Source organism: Salmo salar, chromosome 09 (assembly GCF_965601325.2).
Source record: "Salmo salar chromosome 09, fSalSal1, whole genome shotgun sequence".
NCBI lineage: Eukaryota > Metazoa > Chordata > Actinopteri > Salmoniformes > Salmonidae > Salmo > Salmo salar.
Window position 1 is genome coordinate 129,109,337 of NC_138299.1, and position 21,087 is coordinate 129,130,423.

Below are 21,087 nucleotides of genomic sequence, written 5' to 3' on the forward strand. Positions count from 1 at the left end.
CATGCTTGTTGAATGTCCTTCCTTTAAGCGTGCTGAATGTCTGCTGTCAATTTGTTTAGAGTAAAATAACATTGCATCTGGTGAAACACAATTTTTTCCAAAAGTTTACTAAGGGTTGGTAACAGGCTGATTGGTCGGCTATTTGAGCCAGCAAAGGGGGCTTTACTATTCTTGGGTTGTGGAATTACTTTTGCTTCCCTCCAGGTCTGAGGGCACATAGGCGTGGCAATATCGTCCGCTATTGTACTCAGTAATTTTACATCCAAGTTGTCAGACCCCGGTGGCTTGTCATCGTTGATAGCAAACAATAATTTCACTTATTCCATACTTACTTTACGCAATTCAAAATGTCAATGCTTGTCTTTCATCATTTGATCAGTTATACTTGGATGTGTAGTGTCAGCGTTTGTTGCTGGCATGTCATGCCTAAGTTTTCTAATCTTGCCAAAGAAAAAATCTTTAAAGTAATTAGCAATATCATGGCCTCCAGAGTGGAGCAGCGGTCTAAGGCACTGCATTGCAGTGCTTGAGGTGTCACTACAGACCCGGGTTCGATCCAAGGGCTGTGTCAGAGCCGGCCGTGACCGGGCTGCATCGTCCGGGTTAGGAGAGGGTTTGGCCGGTGGGGATGTCTTTGTCCCATTGCGCTCTAGCGACTCCTTGTGGTGGGCTGGGTGCCTACAGGCTGACCCTGGTTGCCAGTGGTGCCAGTTTCCTCTGACACATTTGTGTGGCTTGTTTCTGGTTAAGCGAGCAGTTTGGCTTGGCAGGATTGCAGCAATGAGACAAGACTACCAATTGGATATCACGAAAAAGGGGTAAAAGTAATTTTAAAAAAAAGTTATTGGCAATATCAGTGGGTTTTGTGATGAATGAGCCATCTGATTCAATGGTGCTGGGTTTGCCTTTTTGCCCCACATTTCATCTAAGGTGCTCCAAAGGTTTTTACTATCATTCTTTATGTCATTTATCTTTGTTTCATAGTATAGTTTCTTATTCTTTTTATTCAGTTTAGTCACATGATTTCTCAATTTGCAGTACGTTTGCCAATCGGTTGTGCAGCCAGACTTATTTGCCATTCCTTTTGCCTCATACCTCTCACCCATACAATTTTTCAATTCCTCATCAATCCACGGGGATTTCATAGTTTTTACTGTCATTTTCTTAATGGGTGCATGCTTATTAGAAAATGGAATAAGCAATTTCATAAATGTGTCAAGTTCAGTGTCTGGTTTCTCCTCATTACACACCACAGACCAACAAATATTCTTTACATCCACAACATAGGAATCACTACAAAACTTATTGTATGACCTCTTATACACTATATTAGGTCCAGCCTTTGGAACTTAGTCCCCTGTGGCTCAGTTGGTAGAGCATGGTGTTTGCAACGCCAGGGTTGTGGGTGCGATTCCCACGGGGGACCAGTACGGAGAAAAAGTAAAAGTAAAAAGAAAATTATGAAATGTATTCACTACTGTAAGTCGCTCTGGATAAGAGTGTCTGCTAAATGACTAAAATGTAAAAAATGTTTTACAATAGCAGGTTGGTCTGCAACAGCCCATTGTTCTATCTGTGGTTATGTGTCATTGAGGATGACTGGAGGTGCAGCTACCCTATACCAATAGTGTTGACCAGGCACAGGTTTTTTTTTTGGAAACAGTGATCAGAAGGATTGTCTTTGTGTTCATACAGCAGACACACATTTTAAAAGGCAATTCATTTTCACATATAAAAAACACTTATCTTCAAAAACAGACGTAGTTAAATCAATTCACAGCTAACATAAGGGAATTTTGGGCTCCTGAGTGGCACAGTGTTCTAAGACACCGCATCTCAGTGTACATTTTTATTACATTTTTTGATTTCACCTTTATTTAACCAGGTAGGCCAGTTGAGAACAAGTTCTCATTTACAACTGTGTAAGAGATGTGCGTCACTGCCGTACCTGGTTCGAATCCAGGCTGCATCACATTTGGTCGCGATTGGGAGTCCCATAGGGCAGGTTTGGCTTGGGTATGCCTTCATTGTAAATAAGAATTTGTTCCTAACTGACTTGCCTAGTTAAATTTTAAAAAAAATCAGACTTCCTTTATTATAGACAAGGCAGCCAGGCAGCACATGGACTGACAACACACAAGTATAAACGTCATACAATTCAGGACTTGCTGTACATAATGTACCAGAGGTTCGTTGCATAATCAGACATTGCCATTAAGATATTTTAATAATTTGGGATATTGGATTTTGTCCCGAAAATGATGTAATATTTTTCGCTGTGTGGAGACAGTAGGTGGCGGTAGATCATAATAGTTTGAACTGTAGCATGTCCTGGTACGTGAAATTGATGGAACGTTCTGATTGGCTCGCGCAAAAACACTCGGGATTCGAATTTGGCAAACCAAACGGATACACAAAAGTAAGTATACTTTTCAAATGTTTTAGGTTGCTAGCTAATCAATTTTACATAACAGCATTTTTGTTAATTACCTCGATAGATTACCTTGAAATAAATTAAGGATGTGTTTAAGTTAAACATGTTAGCTAACTAGTGATAAGGCCCTGCCAGCTACCGTTGGATAACCAAACTTTAGCTAGCTAGTTAGCAGTGTTTGTTAGTTGAGGTCAGCTGTGCTGATTCTGCAGCTGGTAGACTGTTAGTTAGCTGCAATTGTTCAGTTAGACAGGCGCATAAACATTACTCAACGTTAACATGTTACACTGTGTTAAAATGTAGTCTCTCATCAGCCATTGTAGCTAACCACACATATCTCCACGTAACTTTTTAGAAAGCAGTGAGAAACTTTTAAGTGACCATTGCCAGGCAGAGTGATGGCACCGACAGGGAGGGGAATGGACAACAAAGGCCCCAAAAAATTGGCACAAGAGGTCAGAAAATGCTGCAGTTTTGATGTTATCTGCTGGAAAAGTACTCCCCAGGGCCATTAGAAAAACATGTCTTCCATCCACCATTGGGATAGCTAATTTGAGAGTTGTCTTTTCTCTTTCATTGCAATAGGTTGAACAAACATCTGCATATTGTGACAGTTCTCCAGCAAAACATAAAAAAACACACAGTAGTAAAACACCAGCTTCAATCTCTTCAGATTTGTTTGAGGGTGCACTTGCAGGTATGCACATATTTGTATTAGGAATAATTTCTCTGTTTCATAGATCAGAATGATAATTGTTTGGCTCATTTGATACCATTTATATCTAATAATAGAATATAGCTCAGGTGGTAGAGCATGGCGCTTGCAACGCCAGGATAGTGGGTTCAATTCCTGGAATCAGCCTCTCATAAGTTCATACACTTGCTATGGATAAAGGGGTCTGGTAAATGGCATGTATTATATATCAGATGTTTTTATTTGTTTGCTACAGAGCAATTGACGTTACTGCTCTTTATTTTCCTTCAAATGATAGGTGCAAATAGAGAGGTCAACCTGCTATTTTCCAAATACTCTGAAGTGTTGAGGTAGGTACAACGAAGGTAACGTGACAAACGTGTTGAACAGGTTTTCATTCCATTCTTTGTAATGTCAGACCACATTTGACTTTAAAGTTCAGTGCTTTGCCCACATCACATATTACGTTAAGTACCCAGGCAATTCTACTGCATACACATTTTATGATAAACAAGCATTAGGTGAATATGCTTTTCTTGAAATCTGTACACACCATGTTGATCATACATAGTGCCTTTGTTTCCTACAGTGAGAGGGCTGCAATAGATGCTTCACAAGTTAGGGAGTTGGAAGACATATTGATGGAGGCCAGAAACTTGGAGTCACACCTGAAAGAGAAGAAAGATCACTTGAGGCGTACCTTGGCTCTCATTTCTGACAAACTGCAGGGATAGACTTGCTACATGGGCCTATGTGCTACAGACATTTGTAAATATTTCCTCACTGATCTAAATAAGTAACATGTCAGTACTTTTCTTTTGACATCTATGCTTTTTAGGTTTACTGTCCTCACTCTTTATCCCACACTGGCAAACACGATGTGAGTGTCATTGTGGTTCATTTCTTTATAAATTACATTGAAGCATTGGGAATACTGTAGATCTAGGCCTATGTAGCCTACTGTAAACAATAAATAGGTTAACATTTGATGTTTCAGTGTCTGCAATATCCAAAGTTATGCACTTGTTTTTGAAAATGTATAAAATCAATTATTTTTTACATGAGGTAGTGAAATATAGCCTAACCATTACCAAATAGGAAACTAACTTTTAGGTAGTAATTGTTGTGAGTGACCACAAGACGGTTACAAGAGTCAATGGATTCAGTTCAGACTGTAGGACTAATTCATCTGTGTATCACATGGAATATTGCGTGGCGTTATCATAGCCTATATTTCACTTTTTCCAATAGTATTTTTGAGATTTATTACGAGCTTTTCGGTGGTGAGTGAACCAAATTATAAAAAAAATTGCCATGGCTTTTCTTAATACATTTTTTATTATAAGTTGTTTATATAGAGGATTGATATTCACAAAACAGGAGTGGACAAATCTTACAAAAATACACTTAAATAACATGAAACATTCTTTGTTTGCATGGAACTAACAAGTTTCAGTGCTTTTAAAGTAAACTTCACAATAAGGTGTTTTGATGGTTATCCAGTCAATAATCAGAAAGGATCTACTTGACAAGAAATGAAAGATGGGAACACAGTACAATTCACACCTTTGTTACTCTAATGGGCCTTCAATTTGTTTTCTGATAGATACCTTCTATGAGTCATAGTGGAATTGAATGTCCCATGGAAACCATAGGGAATGTTCACAGGCACCTCTGCTCTGCCCAACTCTTTGAATGTCTTGGCATCCAAAACCAACAGGAACGTGCTCTTGTCCTGGAGAAAGGGAACATGTTTACATTCGGAGGCTAACATTGGGAGTTAGGAGAGCAACAATTGTTAACAAATGGGCATAGGTGTTTAAGGGGGAACTGACCTTATTTGGAGTGATGACCACAGACATAATGACACCGTCATCCTCTTCTGTAGCGCCAGGCAAGGGTACAAAGACAGGCTCTGAAGGGTACAGTCCAGGATGCTCCCACACCTTAAAGCACAGCAGTATGAATGTCAGCATTGAATTTCCTATCAAATATTACCTAGGCCTACATCACTCATCGCAATAGAGTACTTTGTTACTGATGCAGATATTCTTGAGTTTTTAAAAAGGAGGAATCAATATGACAACCAACCTTCATTTTTTTGCCTTGGAGGTCCATCTTGATGAGAGTGTCTCCTACTAGATGTCTGAAACCGCAACCGTAGAAGTAGCGATATGGTTTGGTGTTGTACTTGGCATAGTTGATTTGTGGGAACTCGAGACCACCATACGTATGGAGTTCCTCATCATGCAGATCCTCATGTGTACAGAACACCTGCAGAGAGCGAGTTAATGAGGCTCTGATGGTGAATATTCACATAATGTGGAGGGTAATTGCATAACCTTATGTTTAATGAACTTGGACATTTTTTAATTATTATTTATTTATTTAACTGGGTAAGTCAGTTAAGAACATTCTTATTGTACAATGACGGCCTACCACAGCCAAATCCTCCCCTTAGCCGGACGACGCTGGGCCAATTGTGCACCACCCTATGGGACTCCCGTTCACGGCCGGTTGTGATACAGCCTGGGATCGAACCAGGGTTTGTAGTGACGCCTTTAGCACTGAGAGGCAGTGCCTTAGACCGCAGCCTCACTCGGGAGCTTAGTGATGCATTTCAGCAGTGATGTATAACAGAAGACTTGTGCATGAGTATTGTTCACACACCTTGTTCTTAGCAGTCTTGGTGGCAGTGGCGGTACTGTCAGGGCGTGAGTTCAGATTTTGCCCACAGGGTGTCTCCTTGTCCACGTTGAGAGGCAAGACAAATCGCCGGGGGAACACTCTGCACATAGTGTTGTACACCTAATTTGAACAAAGAAACATTTTCAACCTCAAGCAGTTCACATGTAGGATTCCTGATCCTAGTGGCTTCAGCTGGTTACACTTACAGTGCTTTCGGAAAGTATTCAGACTCCTTCACTTTTTTCACATTTTGTTAGGTTACAGCCTTATTCTAAAATGTATTTAAAAAAATGTTTCCCTCAATCTACCTAAAATACCCCATAATGACAAAGCTAAAACGGTTGTATTTAATTTTGCATAAGTATTCAGACCCTTTACTCAGTGCTTTGTTGAAGCACATTTGGCAGCGATTACAGCCTCGAGTCTTCTTGGGTATGACGCTACAAGCTTGGCACACCTGTATTTGGGGAGTTTCTCCCATTCTTCTCTGCAGATCCTCTCAAGCTCTGTCAGGTTGGATGGGGAGCATTGCTGCACAGCTATTTTCAGGTCTCTTCAAAGATGTTCGGTCGGGTTACAGTCCGGGCTCTGGCTGGGCCACTCAAGGAAATTCAGAGACTTGTCCCAAAGCCACTCCTGCGTTGTCTTGGCTGTGTGCTTAGGGTCATTGTCCTGTTGGAAGTGGGCCTTTACCCCAGTCAGGTCCTGAGCGCTCTGGAGCAGGTTTTCATTAAGGATCTCTTTGTACTTTGCTCTGTTCATCTTTGTCTTGATCCTGACTAGTTTTAGAGTCCCTCCCACTGAAAAACATCCCCAACATTGTCCTAGAAGGAACTCTAGAGCTCTGTCAGTGACCATCAGGTTCTTGGTCACCTCCCTGACCCAAGGCCCTTCTCCCCCGATTGCTCATTTCTTCCATTTAAGAATGATGGAGGCCACTGTGTTCTTGGGGACCTTCAATGCTGCAGAAACATTTTGATACCCTTCCCCAGATCTGTGTCTCGACACAATCCTGTCTCAGACCTCTACAGACAATTCCTTCGACCTCATGGCTTGGTTTTTGCTCTGACATGCACTGTCAACTGTGGGACCGTTATATAGACAGGTGTGTGCCATTCCAAATCATGTCCAATCAAGTTGTAGAAACATCTCACGGATGATCAATGGAAACAGGATGCACCTGAGCTCAATTTTGAGTCTCATAGCAAAGGGTCTGAATACTTGTGCAAATAAGGTATTTCTGTAAAACTGTTTTCGCTTTGTCTTTATGGGGTATTTTGTGTAGATTGCTGAGGAATTATTTTTATTTAATCCATTTTAGAATAAGGCTGTAACAAAATGTTTTAAATTTCAAGGGGTCTGAGTACTTTCCGAAGGCACTGTATAACTGTAATGAACAAGCCATTATAAATGCTTTATAAGTTATACAAAAAAGTATAAATGCTTCTGAATTCTAATGCATATAACTGTTTACAAATAATGGAATATGTATTTGTAGTTAGTAATAGTATTTTTAAATAGTTTAATGATTATTCATTGAAGTTGTTAAATGTTATACCCTTCAGTTTAGACTTATACTGACCTCGTCCAGAGCCTCTCCTGACTTGCGCATGTTCTGAACAATGTAGTTGTTGATGGCTTTGCCATCGTCTGCGGCACAGAGGTCCATAACCAGGAGGCCATCCTCCTCCCAGGCGTTGATCTGGTGGAATGTGGACAGCGCTTTCGCATAATACTTGACTGAGTTGAGCTGGAAGAGAATAAAGGATGTCAATCATCAGAAATGAAATGTATAACTTAAAAGCAATTACTGTAGGCTTAGTATCCTTTGTCTCGTTCCTAGCTTGTCATTTACCAAAACTTTCAACAAGAATTGAGACTCCCAAGAATTCAATGGCGTTCTAGACCAAGGTCTTACCTTGCCTGTCTGCTTGTTAATCAAATGAAAGATGGTCTCAAGTTTAGGGTCCCAGTAGACCCCATCGCTGATACCCTTTCCTCTCAGCTTGCCTGTAACAATCTTCAAGAGGTCCATTTTGATAGGCTGCTCAATAAACACCACGTAATTCTCCGACATTGCTGAAATCGAATGAGCAGTATATCAATTGGCACTCTTTTGGAGTTGAGTCAGATCATATCAGTATTGATAGATCATTGCTGTGCATTCTGATTAACAAAAGGATGAAACATGACCATTTTGCTTTGAAGATGGTTGGCGGAGTGAGCCATCTACTGGTGAGAGGGTTTACATGAAAGGCTGTTTACGTTAAATGTGTCATTAGCTATGGAGCCTGTGGAGGCTTTGTGTGGTCTGCTCACCAAAGCTGTGGTAGTATGAAGGTCTTGCCTTGTCCACTGAAGGAATAGAACAGACCACTGTAGCTCCCTCCAGGGTTTCCTCTGGGTTTTCTGGCGTTGTCTTTGTCGGAGGCACGCGGATGATATTGTAAATTGCACCTGAAGAAAAGACCGATTGGTTTTAGTTTTATTTGGAACCTGGAAAACTGACCTTTGGCCAATTTTTGCAGGCAGATTTCAGGTTTAAGAGGTTTGTGTTTTGTCATTCTTAATCTGCAATTCATTAGACTTAAGTGACGGTGGTTAGTGAATGGGCAGGGGCTGGTTCCTTACTTACCTTTAGCAGAGTAAGAATTCCCCATGTTGTATGTTGTACCATCAGGGTCTGTGTGGGGGTGGGCAGTAGCTCCATTGACAGCAATGAATTTGCTCCAGTCCACCTTATGAGAGCATCAACAAAAATGAAATGTCTTGATAGGCCTTCAATCATGCTATCCTAAACTCAGCAAAAAAAGAAACGTCCTCACTGTCAGCTGCGTTTATTTTCATAAAGATTTGTATGAACATAAGATTCAACAACTGAGACTTAAACTGAACAAGTTCCACAGACATGTGACTAACAGAAATTGAATAATGTGTCCCTGAACAAGGGGGGGGGGGGGTCAAAATCCAAAGTAACAGTCAGTATCTGGTGTGGCCACTAGCTGCATTAAGTACTGCAGTGCATCTCCTCCTTATGGACTGCACCAGATTTGCCAGTACTTGCTGTGAGATGTTACCCCACTCTTTCACCAAGGCACCTGCAAGTTCCCGGACATTTCTGGGGGGAATGACCCTAGCCCTCACCCTCCGATCCAACAGGTCCCAGGCGTGCTCAATGGGGTTGAGATCCGGGCTCTTCGCTGGCCATGGCAGAACACTGACATTCCTGTCTTGCAGGAAATCACACACAGAATGAGCAGCATGGCTGGTGGCATTGTCATGCTGAAGGGTCATCTCAGGATGAGCCTGCAGGAAGGGTACCACATGAGGGAGGAGGATGTCTTCCCTGTAACGCACAGCGTTGATATTGCCTGCAATGACAAAAAGTTCAGTCCGATGATGCACATCGCCCCAGACCATGACGGACCCTCCACCTCCAAATCGATCCCGTTCCAGAGTACAGGCCTTGATGTAACGCTCATTCCTTCAACGATAAACGCAAATCCAACCATCACCGCAGGTGAGACAAAACCGCAACTCGTCAGTGAAGACCACTTTTTGCCAGTCCTGTCTGGTCCAGCGACGGTGGGTTTGTGCCCATAGACGACATTGTTGCTGGTGATGTCTGGTGAGGACCTGCCTTACAACAGGCCTACAAGCCCTCAGTCCAGCCTCTCTCAGCCTATTGCGGACAGTCTGAGCACTGATGGAGGGATTGTGCATTCCTGGTGTAACTCGGGCAGTTGTTGTTGCCATCTTGTACCTGTCCCGCAGGTGTGATGTTCGGATGTACCGATCCTGTGCAGGTGTTTGTTACACGTGGTCTGCCACTGCGAGGATGATCAGCTGTCCGTCCTGTCTCCCTGTAGCTCTGTCTTAGGTGTCTCACAGTACGGACATTGCAACTTATTGCCCTGGCCACATCTGCAGTCCTCATGCCTCCTTGCAGCATGCCTAAGGCACGTTCACGCAGATGAGCAGGGACCCTGGGCATCTTTCTTTTGGTGTTTTTCAGAGTCCGTAGAAAGGCCTCTTTAGTGTCCTACGTTTTCATAACTGTGAACTTAATTGCCTACCTCTGTAAGCTGTTAGTGTCTTAACGACCGTTCCACAGGTGCATGTTCATTAATTGTTTATGGTTCATTGAACAAGCATGGGAAACAGTGTTTAAACCCTTTACAGTGAAGTTATTTGGATTTTTACGAATTATCTTTGAAAGACATGGTCCTGAAAAAGGGACGTTTCTTTTTTTGCTGAGTTTATAAAGCAATAGGTCTCTCATTAAATATTTCAACAAAATCATTTGGTTATTTGTTTATACTGAATGAGGCTACTGTAGGTAGTGTTTGTGTAGACCTTTAAAAAGACAAGGAAACGCTACACACTAGTAGATCCGATGCAATATTTTATTAGCCAAGGCCTACCTTTTCCTTTGTCTCAAGTGTCTCAGGGTCCACCTTGTGCATGAAGTTTGTCTCCGTGCTCACGTAGTAATCACCCTTGTACGTCACAAAGCTCACATTGTCATTATCTGATGCTTCTGTGGACCAAAGACGGTTTTCATGTGATTAGCACAATGTAAATCAATTCTCCGTCTGTCATATATTCTCCACTCTTTGACCTCCAAACTCTTGAACTGCAGACTTGAACTGTAAACTCACTTGGCAGTTCGAACCGGGACAGAAAGCGTTGGAAGAAGTTCTTGCAGGGGTCTGGCATGGCCACAGTCCCGAATTCAGACACAACGATGCGGCTGTTCTCACTGTTAGCTGTGTAGCAGTCACTGCCCAGGAAGCGGCTCTTGTAGGTCACCTGGCCTCCTGCGATTTTGAATTGATGCAGGAGGGCCATTCCATCAAACCAGTGGTTGAATCTGAGAAGCAGAATAAATAGTTAATATAGTACAGTAAATCATTTCATATATGCAACAATAGTCATTTACTCCTCATTTCATTCTGGTTAAACATATATAGCTTGTTTAAAATATACTCACTTATTATTACCAATCTCAAACTTTCCTGGTCCGTTTCTGAGGAAATTGCCACTAATCCACTCTGGGATAGTTCCACTGATATTAGTGCTGATGGCCTCTGGGGTCTCATCCACAGAAGCCACGATCTTCTCAATGCATGGCAGGCCGTGCACGTCTGTGTAATGATGATCCTTATTCTTCTTAGTCTTTTTCAGGCCTGCAAGGAAAAAGTCCAGACAATATTATTACTCAAAAACACCTGAAGACCTACAAAGAAAAACAGCAGATAGATATCAAAGCAGAACTAGAAATTGTATTAAAGGAGCTTGTGGGGACAAATAGGCCTACAATAAATTACCTCTAGAATTTTTTTACAAACTGAATAGTTATATGTTTTAAAGATGAGATGAAAGGTCATTAGGCAATGTATGCAACTTACCTGTAGAGCTTGGAGGTGACATTGTTGTCATGATTGAGAATGTCTGTGGCTGTCTTGCTTGAAGGGAGTGCAAGTGATAGGACTCTTCTCATGTGAAGCTCCTGTGTGCCGCTTAGTGTAACGGGCAGAGCTTTATGCTGTCGCTATAGCACAACCCTTTAGACCACGTGGTGGTTCTTACATAAGTCTTTGCAGAACAGAAGTTCAGTAAGCATAGCCTGGGGAGGTAGGGGTACTCCTGAAAAATTTGAATTTAAAAAAATATATATTAATAACAAAGTAGTGCACTGGGCATTTACTAGTCCTGTATTTCCCTGTCAGTGGAAAAATTGCAGCACCCCCACCCCCAAACATCTTCCTGCGGTCAAAAAAGGACCCATGATTGATAACCCAATCATGGGGATAATATTTAAATAGTTTATAACTTCTGGAACCCATCACAGCAGTACCTACAATATACAGGACATTATATTTTGGACCAGGTTCATTAGCTATCTGTGTACATTATTTGTTTCTTAACCTTTTACTGAAGTTGGCTAAATCAAGGTCACACAGAGTGATTCTTGGTAGTCTTATTAAACAAATCTACTTTGAAACAAAAGTATACACTTCACACACATGGTTGTGGGCTTAGAAAAAAGACACCTGTACCATGTCAGAGAGAGTTGAATGTATTCAATTTTGAGTTTGCATCCCAGTATTACTCTTTATATGCATCATAAAAGATTGAAACATAACAAAACTGTTTGTCATATACCACTTTAAGACATGGAATGTGGCCCCTTGGCTATGGCATGTTTGTTTGTCTGAAAGGGTACATACACTACGGCTTTTTAAGTGTCGCCACGAAACCTTCTCAGGAGATAGTTTCGAAGCTCCACTGAAGGGTTGTTTAACATGTCTGTAAAGGAATGCCCCTTCTGAAGCCGGACTAACTTCCATCTCCAACCAGAACTGGCAACCAGAACTGCCAATCAAATGACCTCGAGCTGCCTACGCGCACCCTGCCTGCCGCCTGCTTGCAGACCACTCTCTCCTAAGAAAAGTACTTTGAAGTTCGTTAAATACAATGGCGTACCAATACATTTAGTAGAAAACAACACATCTATCTACCCTACCATTTAAAAACATCAGAAAAAGAACACAACAGCACATCAATCAGCAACATTTGTTGTCAGGGAAACAATACTGAACATTCTATGCAGAAGCAGAATTCTACTGTCTGAAAAGGTACAGATGCTTCTGATGCGGCACTTTTATTTTCTGGAAGGTATTCAATTGTCGCTATCAACCTGTTACTGTAGCCGTGTCCTACGTATGAAAAATATAGACTTTTTTTTGTTGTTAATTATGAAAAATAGGATTAACATTCCACCCATGAGGCCACTAGGCCAGGAAAGTCCAACAGAACAAACCATCCAGTCATAATATTTCACACGCTCCAGCTCTGTATCCTTAGGCTGTTTTATTAATAAAACAACACAAGCTATTTGTGTCAGGATTTTCAGAGATATAGCTTATAGTTTCCAGACAACGAATGTGGATTTTTTTTTAAAATTGATTATGCATACTTTGAACTAATATCCATCTTGAACATCATGTTCCTCACTTTAAAAAAAAAGTTTCGTCCAGTTTTCTAAGATGCTTCAGGGACATTAAAGTTGATCCTATCCTTATTTTATGAAATATGTTTTATCGTTATTATAATATCCTTTTTATTATTTCTAGGTACAAACATGGCCATATTTGGTAGAACAATTTACTGTATCTAACCCTTTGAAACATTGTCAGGGCAAGAGTAATACCAAAGAGATTGGTGTAATATGTGCCAGGGTGTTTTAAGAGTTGACCTCAATTGCACAGTGCTGAAGTTCGAGACAAGGGTACGTTTACAGTCATGAACAGTAAATGTTAACTTATAAGAACTGCGATTGTATGATAACTGACCCCTGAGCAGTGCATCACCTAAATGTGTCCCTCAATTAACCTCAGGAAGCACGTCACACAGCTGCTGTTAAGCTTTTATCATTATTACATGTCATGTTTCAGCTCAAACACATCCTCACTGGACAGATGTATGAAAAGGTGAAGATTAACAAAAGACTTGTGGTTTCACTTTATTTGGTTAAACTAACTAAAAGTAATTCAGTAATTACAAACAAAGTTACATTATGGGATGCCTGGAACCTTATCAGACTCTAACCAGGAAATAACGTAAGTGCAATGGACATTGTACCACCTCATAACGATGGGTCATATAAAGATACTGAGGGACAGCAGTTTGTAAGTAGGCTACTCAAACATCCAATATGTGGATTCACCTGACACATTGGCTAAGGTTGTGGTTATTATCCAACTCTAAGTTGGAAGAAGCTAGCTAGCTAACGAAGAACAACAAAGAATATCTAGTTAACAGAAGAAAAGAAAGAGAAAATCAGGACAGAAGAAAAAGGATATCAAAGTGAAACAGTTCTCTAAAGACACAGGAGACAATAATACAAGAAACAACACTTCTGTAGCTTGTCAACTATGTGTCTGTCTATCCCTGTTCTCTCCTCTCTGCACAGGCCATACAAACGCTTCACACCGCGTGGCCGCTGCCACTCTAACCTGGTGGTCCCAGCGCGCACGACCCACGTGGAGTTCCAGGTCTCCGGCAGCCTCTGGAACTGCCGGTCTGCAGCCAACAAGGCTGAGTTCATCTCAGCCTATGCTACCCTCCAGTCCCTAGACTTCCTGGCGCTGACGGAAACATGGATTACCACAGATAACACTGCTACTCCTACTGCTCTCTCTTCGTCTGCCCACGTGTTCTCGCATACCCCGAGAGCATCTGGCCAGCGGGGTGGTGGCACTGGAATCCTCATCTCTCCCAAGTGGACATTCTCTCTTTCTCCCCTGACCCATCTGTCTATCTCCTCATTTGAATTCCATGCTGTCACAGTTACCAGCCCTTTCAAGCTTAACATCCTTATCATTTATCGCCCTCCAGGTTCCCTTGGAGAGTTCATCAATGAGCTTGACGCCTTGATAAGTTCCTTTCCTGAGGATGGCTCACCTCTCACAGTTCTGGGTGACTTTAACCTCCCCACGTCTACCTTTGACTCATTCCTCTCTGCCTCCTTCTTTCCACTCCTCTCCTCTTTTGACCTCACCCTCTCACCTTCCCCCCCTACTCACAAGGCAGGCAATACGCTTGACCTCATCTTTACTAGATGCTGTTCTTCCACTAATCTCATTGCAACTCCCCTCCAAATCTCCGACCACTACCTTGTATCCTTTTCCCTCTTGCTCTCATCCAACACTTCTCACTCTGCCCCTACTCGGATGGTATTGCGCCGTCCCAACCTTCGCTCTCTCCCGCTACTCTCTCCTCTTCCATCCTATCATCTCTTCCCTCTGCTCAAACTTTCTCCAACCTATCTCCTGATTCTGCCTCCTCAACCCTCCTCTCCTCCCTTTCTGCATCCTTTGATTTTCTCTGTCCCCTATCCTCCAGGCCGGCTCGGTCCTCTCCTCCTGCTCCGTGGCTCGACGACTCACTACGAGCTCACAGAACAAGGCTCCGGGCAGCCGAGCGGAAATGGAGGAAAACTCGCCTCCCTGCGGACCTGGCATCCTTTCACTCACTCCTCTCTACATTCTCCTCTTCTGTCTCTGCTGCTAAAGCCACTTTCTACCACTCTAAATTCCAAGCATCTGCCTCTAACCCTAGGAAGCTCTTTGCTACCTTCTCCTCCCTCCTGAATCCTCCTCCCCCTCCCCCCCCCCTCATCCCTCTCTGCGGATGACTTCGTCAACCATTTTGAAAAGAAGGTTGACGATATCCGATCCTCGTTTGCTAAGTCAAACGACACCGCTGGTCCTGCTCACACTGCCCTACCCTGTGCTTTGACCTCTTTCTCCCCTCTCTCTCCAGATGAAATCTCGCGTCTTGTGACGGCCGGCCGCCCAACAACCTGCCCACTTGACCCTATCCCCTCCTCTCTTCTCCAGACCATTTCCGGAGACCTTCTCCCCTTCCTCACCTCGCTCATCAACTCATCCTTGACCGCTGGCTACGTCCCTTCCGTCTTCAAGAGAGCGAGAGTTGCACCCCTTCTGAAAAAACCTACACTCGATCCCTCCGATGTCAACAACTACAGACCAGTATCCCTTCTTTCTTTTCTCTCCAAAACTCTTGAACGTGCCGTCCTTGGCCAGCTCTCCTGCTATCTCTCTCAGAATGACCTTCTTGATCCTAATCAGTCAGGTTTCAAGACTGGGCATTCAACTGAGACTGCTCTTCTCTGTGTCACGGAGGCTCTCCGCACTGCTAAAGCTAACTCTCTCTCCTCTGCTCTCATCCTTCTAGACCTATCTGCTGCCTTTGATACTGTGAACCATCAGATCCTCCTCTCCACCCTCTCCGAGTTGGGCATCTCCGGCGCGGCCCACGCTTGGATTGCGTCCTACCTGACAGGTCGCTCCTACCAGGTGGCGTGGCGAGAATCTGTCTCCGCACCATGCGCTCTCACCACTGGTGTCCCCCAGGGCTCTGTTCTAGGCCCTCTCCTATTCTCGCTATACACCAAGTCACTTGGCTCTGTCATATCCTCACATGGTCTCTCCTATCATTGCTATGCAGACGACACACAATTAATCTTCTCCTTTCCCCCTTCTGATAACCAGGCGGCGAATCGCATCTCTGCATGTCTGTCAGACATATCAGTGTGGATGACGGATCACCAGCTCAAGCTGAACCTTGGCAAGACGGAGCTGCTCTTCCTCCCGGGGAAGGACTGCCCGTTCCATGATCTCGCCATCACGGTTGACAACTCCCTTGTGTCCTCCTCCCAGAGTGCTAAGAACCTTGGCGTGATCCTGGACAACACCCTGTCGTTCTCCACTAACATCAAGGCGGTGACCCGATCCTGTAGGTTCATGCTCTACAACATTCGCAGAGTACGACCCTGCCTCACACAGGAAGCGGCGCAGGTCCTAATCCAGGCACTTGTCATCTCCCGTCTGGATTACTGCAACTCGCTGTTGGCTGGGCTCCCTGCCTGTGCCATTAAACCCCTACAACTCATCCAGAACGCCGCAGCCCGTCTGGTGTTCAACCTTCCCAAGTTCTCTCACGTCACCCCGCTCCTCCGCTCTCTCCACTGGCTTCCAGTTGAAGCTCGCATCCGCTACAAGACCATGGTGATTGCCTACGGAGCTGTGAAGGGAACGGCACCTCCATACCTTCAGGCTCTGATCAGGCCCTACACCCAAACAAGGGCACTGCGTTCATCCACCACTGGCCTGCTGGCCCCCCTACCTCTGAGGAAGCACAGTTCCCGCTCAGCCCAGTCAAAACTGTTCGCTGCTCTGGCACCCCAATGGTGGAACAAGCTCCCTCACGACGCCAGGACAGTGGAGTCAATCACCACCTTCCGGAGACACCTGAAACCCCACCTCTTTAAGGAATACCTAGGATAGGATAAAGTAATCCTTCTAACCCCCCCCCCCCCCCCCCCCCTTAAAAGATTTAGATGCACTATTGTAAAGTGGTTGTTCCACTGGATATCATAAGGTGAATGCACCATTTTGTAAGTCGCTCTGGATAAGAGCGTCTGCTAAATGACTTAAATGTAATAATGTAATGTCATATTGATTTGCTTTGGCATAAGTTTGTTTGTTGTCTGATTGCGTTTTACTTTGTCTCGGGTTTAACAACACCTGTGACAATATATCCTATAAACCCGCTCACTAGGCACAAACTGGTTGAATCAATGTTTCCGTTTTAATTTAAATCAATCCATTTTATGTTATTCCTTCTGATGACATTGAATCAACGTGGAAAACTTATTGATTTGCAAAAAGTCATCAACATAAGGGAATTTGATTTCCTGTACATTTTATTTTTTTACTCAACTTTTAACCTAAATCCATTGACCTGGTAAAAATGTTTGTTTATTTCACTTTGAATTCACATTAGTTGACAAAAATGTATGTTGAACTGACATCTGTGCCCAGTAGGTGGCTTCTCTGGCATTATCATGTACATGTAGATTTACTGTTACTTTCTCTGCAGTACACTGAACTGTGAATTTACTGTTATATTCCCCCCATTATATCTTATTACAATCTGGAAGTTGTTAACCAACTCAGTCGATAGATCATGTGTTTTTTGTTGTTGTTTTTTTATTATAATTATCTCTAGCTGTCACAACATTTGAAAAGTCAATTATTGGTTAAATCAGCTGATTTCAGTACAGGACATTTCCACAACACAAAAATCCTCCATGCACTCATAATATTGAACATACCTTCCAGCTCTGTACACTGAAATTGGGTAATAAGGCTGTTTTTAAAAACGGAAACTCCAGCTGTCGTTGCCAGTATTATAGGGGATTTCCTGAGATGTGTTTGTCGCCATTGTCCATGTCTCCATAATTATTAGTATGTATGATGTTTTAACTTGAGAGATCATGGTCCTCGTCTTCCCTTTCGAGCCGGGTCAGCGGTGTTCAACTTCTCTGAACCTTTCTTCACTTGCCGTTGAGCTACGTTCTATCAGCTTGGAATGTTTGCGCTCACTCGCAACTTTCCTCATTTAGCATTTAAACATATTCTTTCAGTCTTCCAAGATTGGATGGTCACTGAAAAAGCTAATTTAATCCTTGTTCATTTTATCCTTCTTGATAAATGTAATTTATCGCAGTGTAGAGATAATAACACGCGACATAGTTATATTGACCTGTTCATGACGGATAAGTCTAAACCAACTGGAAGATAGCGCCTATCATGTATATTGTTATCTGCCGCTGAAACTGTCTGAATCGGCACAGTCCCTTTGACCTAACTACTGTACAGTAGTAGCCTATAGATGGAACGATAAACTGAAAATTACAGTCACTTATCACTGGCATTTTACTGATATCATTCATTATAAGTAGCCTATGCTAGAGAAATGTGAAGTTTGAAATGAAACACGTTTTCTAGTATGGGTGATTGTTAATGGGACAATTGATGGCAACAACCATCAAACTACTGCTGGTAGTAGTGTTGGTGGTGGTGGTAGTAGTTTAAATGATCATTTTAAACTGTGGTGCACATTCATGTTATAAACTTAATGTTGTATTTTTCATTATCGCATCAATTTAGGCAATGTATCATGATATGGCATTTTGTCACAGTGTAGCCTATATGAACTATAGACCTGGGTCAAATACCTACAGCATGAGTCCCCAATTACATTCAGCCGATGGCCGGGGACGTGAAATAGTTATAAATAATTTGTACACTGCAAATTGACTGCAAGAATCCCAAACGGATATAGAATTTGACAAAAACAGAACCCCTAAAATAAAATATCCCAATGCCCCAGGGCAGTGATTTGGTACATTGCCCTGTATAGGGCGCCGTCTTTCGGATGGGACGTTAAACAGGTGTCCTGACTCTGTGGTCACTAAAGATCCCATGGCACTTATTGTAAGAGTAGGGGTGTTAACCCTGGTGTCCTGGCTAAATTCCCAATCTTGACCATCTAATCATCCCCAGCTTCCACTTGGCTCATTCATCCCCATCCTCTCCGCTATAACTATTCCCCAGGTCATTGCTGTAAATGAGAATGTGTTCTTAGTCAACTTACCTGGTAAAATAAGGGTTAAAAAAACTGTTGTGCCGTCTGGTTTGCTTAATATAAGGAATTTGAAATTATTTGTACTTTTACTTTTGATACTTAAGTATATTTGCGCAATTACATTTACTTTTGATACTTAAGTATATATAAAATACAATACTTTTAGACGTTTTACTCAAGGAGTATTTTAGTGGGTGACTTTCACTCAAGTCATTTTCTATTGAGGTATCTTTACTTTTACTCAAGTATGACAATTGGGTACTTTTTTCCACCACTGTTTATGTGCGTTGGCATCACTCATACGCAACGCTTAGGCTCTCTGGTCCCCAAGGATGTTCATCAAAAATCCTAAATATGCAAAGCTGCAGATGCAGAGCTCAGTCTACTTGCATCCTGTGACCACAATGTCTTTGTGTTAGTGTCACAGTGTGGCCATAGCCAGTGGTGACCTGTCATTCAGGGCAGGTGGGGCAGAGCCCCATGTTTTGAGCCCCACATTTTTTGCAAAAAAATACTTATTTTGGCATTTAATACGTGTCATATCAATGAGTTAATAAAACCGCACACGAACATGGTCTCTTTTTTCTTTTCTTGAGGAAGGCAGCTCCAAAATGCAGGTGTTTCAGCCCAGCTCAGTGCTTTATGTGGTGGTGGGGGAAGCCAGCAGAAAATATGGAGCGTTGCGCTGTGATTGGCTCAGTGTTCTGTCACTCATGGGGAAACTACGTCACCGCGAAGTCTAAGGGGAGACCTAAAAAATTCTAGCCCTTTGGGTATTGACATAGAGATACATTAGAAGTGCCCATCCAAGAAGACTCAAGGTCACAGATAAAATGATGTCAAATCCCTTTATATGTACAGTCGCTTTGATTGGACTGATCATGTCAACATCATACTTTCAAAATCTTAGCTAGCAGTCATCATCATGAATCAAGTAGACAATCTACTGGCAAATCCTTTTCAATCCTTGTCATATGAATAATGAAGAGAAATGATAGATAAAATGAGTCGGTGCTCATCGGCCATTGGACATTAACATTACACAACAAGTTGGAAATCTCAAATTCAACAATGAGTGGTTTGGAAAGAAGATGGCACAACAATGTGAGTCTAAAAATCTCTAGTATGCAGCTTCATAAATGATGTAATATGCCAGGGAGATATGTATACTGTAGCTAAGAAAGTAATACTAAGTGTATGTTGTGTAGTAAGCTGTTGGTAGCCCGTGTGCCTCACGCTAATGATTTGGTATTTTTTCACCTACTGTTCTGACTTGGTGGTGCACGTGCACACGGTAGCCTATAGCCAGTTTTAGAGAAATGAAATCATTGAATATTGTAAGAGCTTTCATTTTCTTCTTATATGGCCCTGTTATTTATCCTATGGTTGATGGTCAATTATATGATGTGTACTGCACAGTGAGAGTTTTGATTAATACATGTTCACAATATAGCAAACCCCCATGTAAGAAATATTAAATAGTTACAAACCAACGGACATTTTGGTCAATACTACAGACATGACTGTTAGATCTTTGTCTAAATCAGCTAGAAAGATGTCGGCATCGATTAATTGTCTCTGGCCCCCTCCCAGTTAGGGGGAGTGATGAGCTCTACAGCAGAGTCTCACAACTCAATCGCTGGTTGAAAACTGTTTTCTGCCCCTCCCAAAAGATAGAATTTGTAGATAATTGGCCCTCTTTCTGGGACTCACCCACAAACAGGACCAAGCCTGGCCTGTTGAGGAGTGACGGACTCCATCCTAGCTGGAGGGGTGCTCTCATCTTATCTACGAACATAGACAGGGCTCTAACTCCTCTAGCTCCACAATGAAATAGGGTGCAGGCCAGGCAGCAGGCTGTTAGCCAGCCTGCCAGCTTAGTGGAGTCTGCCACTAGCACAGTCAGTGTAGTCAGCTCAGCTTCCCCCATTGAGACCGTGTCTGTGCCTCGATCTAGGTTGGGCAAAATTAAAAATGGCGGTGTTCGCTTTAGCAATCTCACTAGTATAAAGACCTCCTCCATTCCTGCCATTATTGAAAGAGATTGTGATACCTCACATCTCAAAATTGGGTTACTTAATGTTAGATCCCTCACTTCCAAGGCAGTTATAGTCAATGAACTAATCACTGATCATAATCTTGATGTGATTGGCCTGACTGAAACATGGCTTAAGCCTGATGAATTTACTGTGTTAAATGAGGCCTCTCCTCCTGGTTACACTAGTGACCATATCCCCCGTGCATCCGG

General features: G+C 42.6%; 1 protein-coding gene and 1 long non-coding RNA gene across 3 annotated transcripts; one reads left to right on the forward strand and one right to left on the reverse strand.

Annotated features, from left to right (window-relative positions):
* Nucleotides 1-2,305: 2,305 nt before the first annotated feature.
* On the forward strand, nucleotides 2,306-4,117 carry LOC106612560 (uncharacterized). Of its 2 annotated transcripts, XR_006771151.2 has the most exons (5): nucleotides 2,306-2,419; nucleotides 2,790-2,889; nucleotides 3,020-3,131; nucleotides 3,427-3,478; nucleotides 3,718-3,748. It is a non-coding gene; the product is annotated as an uncharacterized LOC106612560 (long non-coding RNA). The 2 variants fall into 2 exon arrangements; XR_001330317.3 differs by lacking the exon at nucleotides 3,020-3,131 and having other exon boundaries at nucleotides 3,718-4,117.
* LOC106612548 (carotenoid-cleaving dioxygenase, mitochondrial) lies at nucleotides 3,516-11,479 on the reverse strand. Its single transcript, XM_014213789.3, has 13 exons — nucleotides 11,228-11,479; nucleotides 10,810-11,005; nucleotides 10,478-10,689; nucleotides 10,241-10,356; nucleotides 8,452-8,554; nucleotides 8,136-8,273; nucleotides 7,735-7,895; nucleotides 7,399-7,566; nucleotides 5,799-5,936; nucleotides 5,220-5,402; nucleotides 4,964-5,074; nucleotides 4,739-4,863; nucleotides 3,516-3,796 (listed from the first exon to the last, which is right to left on the reverse strand). The coding sequence occupies exons 1-13, from the start codon at nucleotides 11,256-11,258 to the stop codon at nucleotides 3,712-3,714; spliced, it is 1,767 nt and encodes a 588-aa protein (XP_014069264.2). The 5' UTR covers nucleotides 11,259-11,479; the 3' UTR covers nucleotides 3,516-3,711.
* Between the last annotated feature and the right edge of the window lie 9,608 nt (nucleotides 11,480-21,087).

Bases quoted from the DNA above. Each gene is read 5' to 3' on its own strand.
- LOC106612548 (XM_014213789.3), bottom strand. From the start codon at position 11,258: ATGACAACAATGTCACCTCCAAGCTCTACAG. The intron at 10,690-10,809 runs GTGAGTATATTT...TCTGCTTCTCAG, and splicing joins TTTGAGATTGGTAATAATAA to ATTCAACCACTGGTTTGATG. The intron at 3,797-4,738 runs GTATCTATCAGA...CTTCTCTTTCAG, and splicing joins TCCACTATGACTCATAGAAG to GTGTGACTCCAAGTTTCTGG.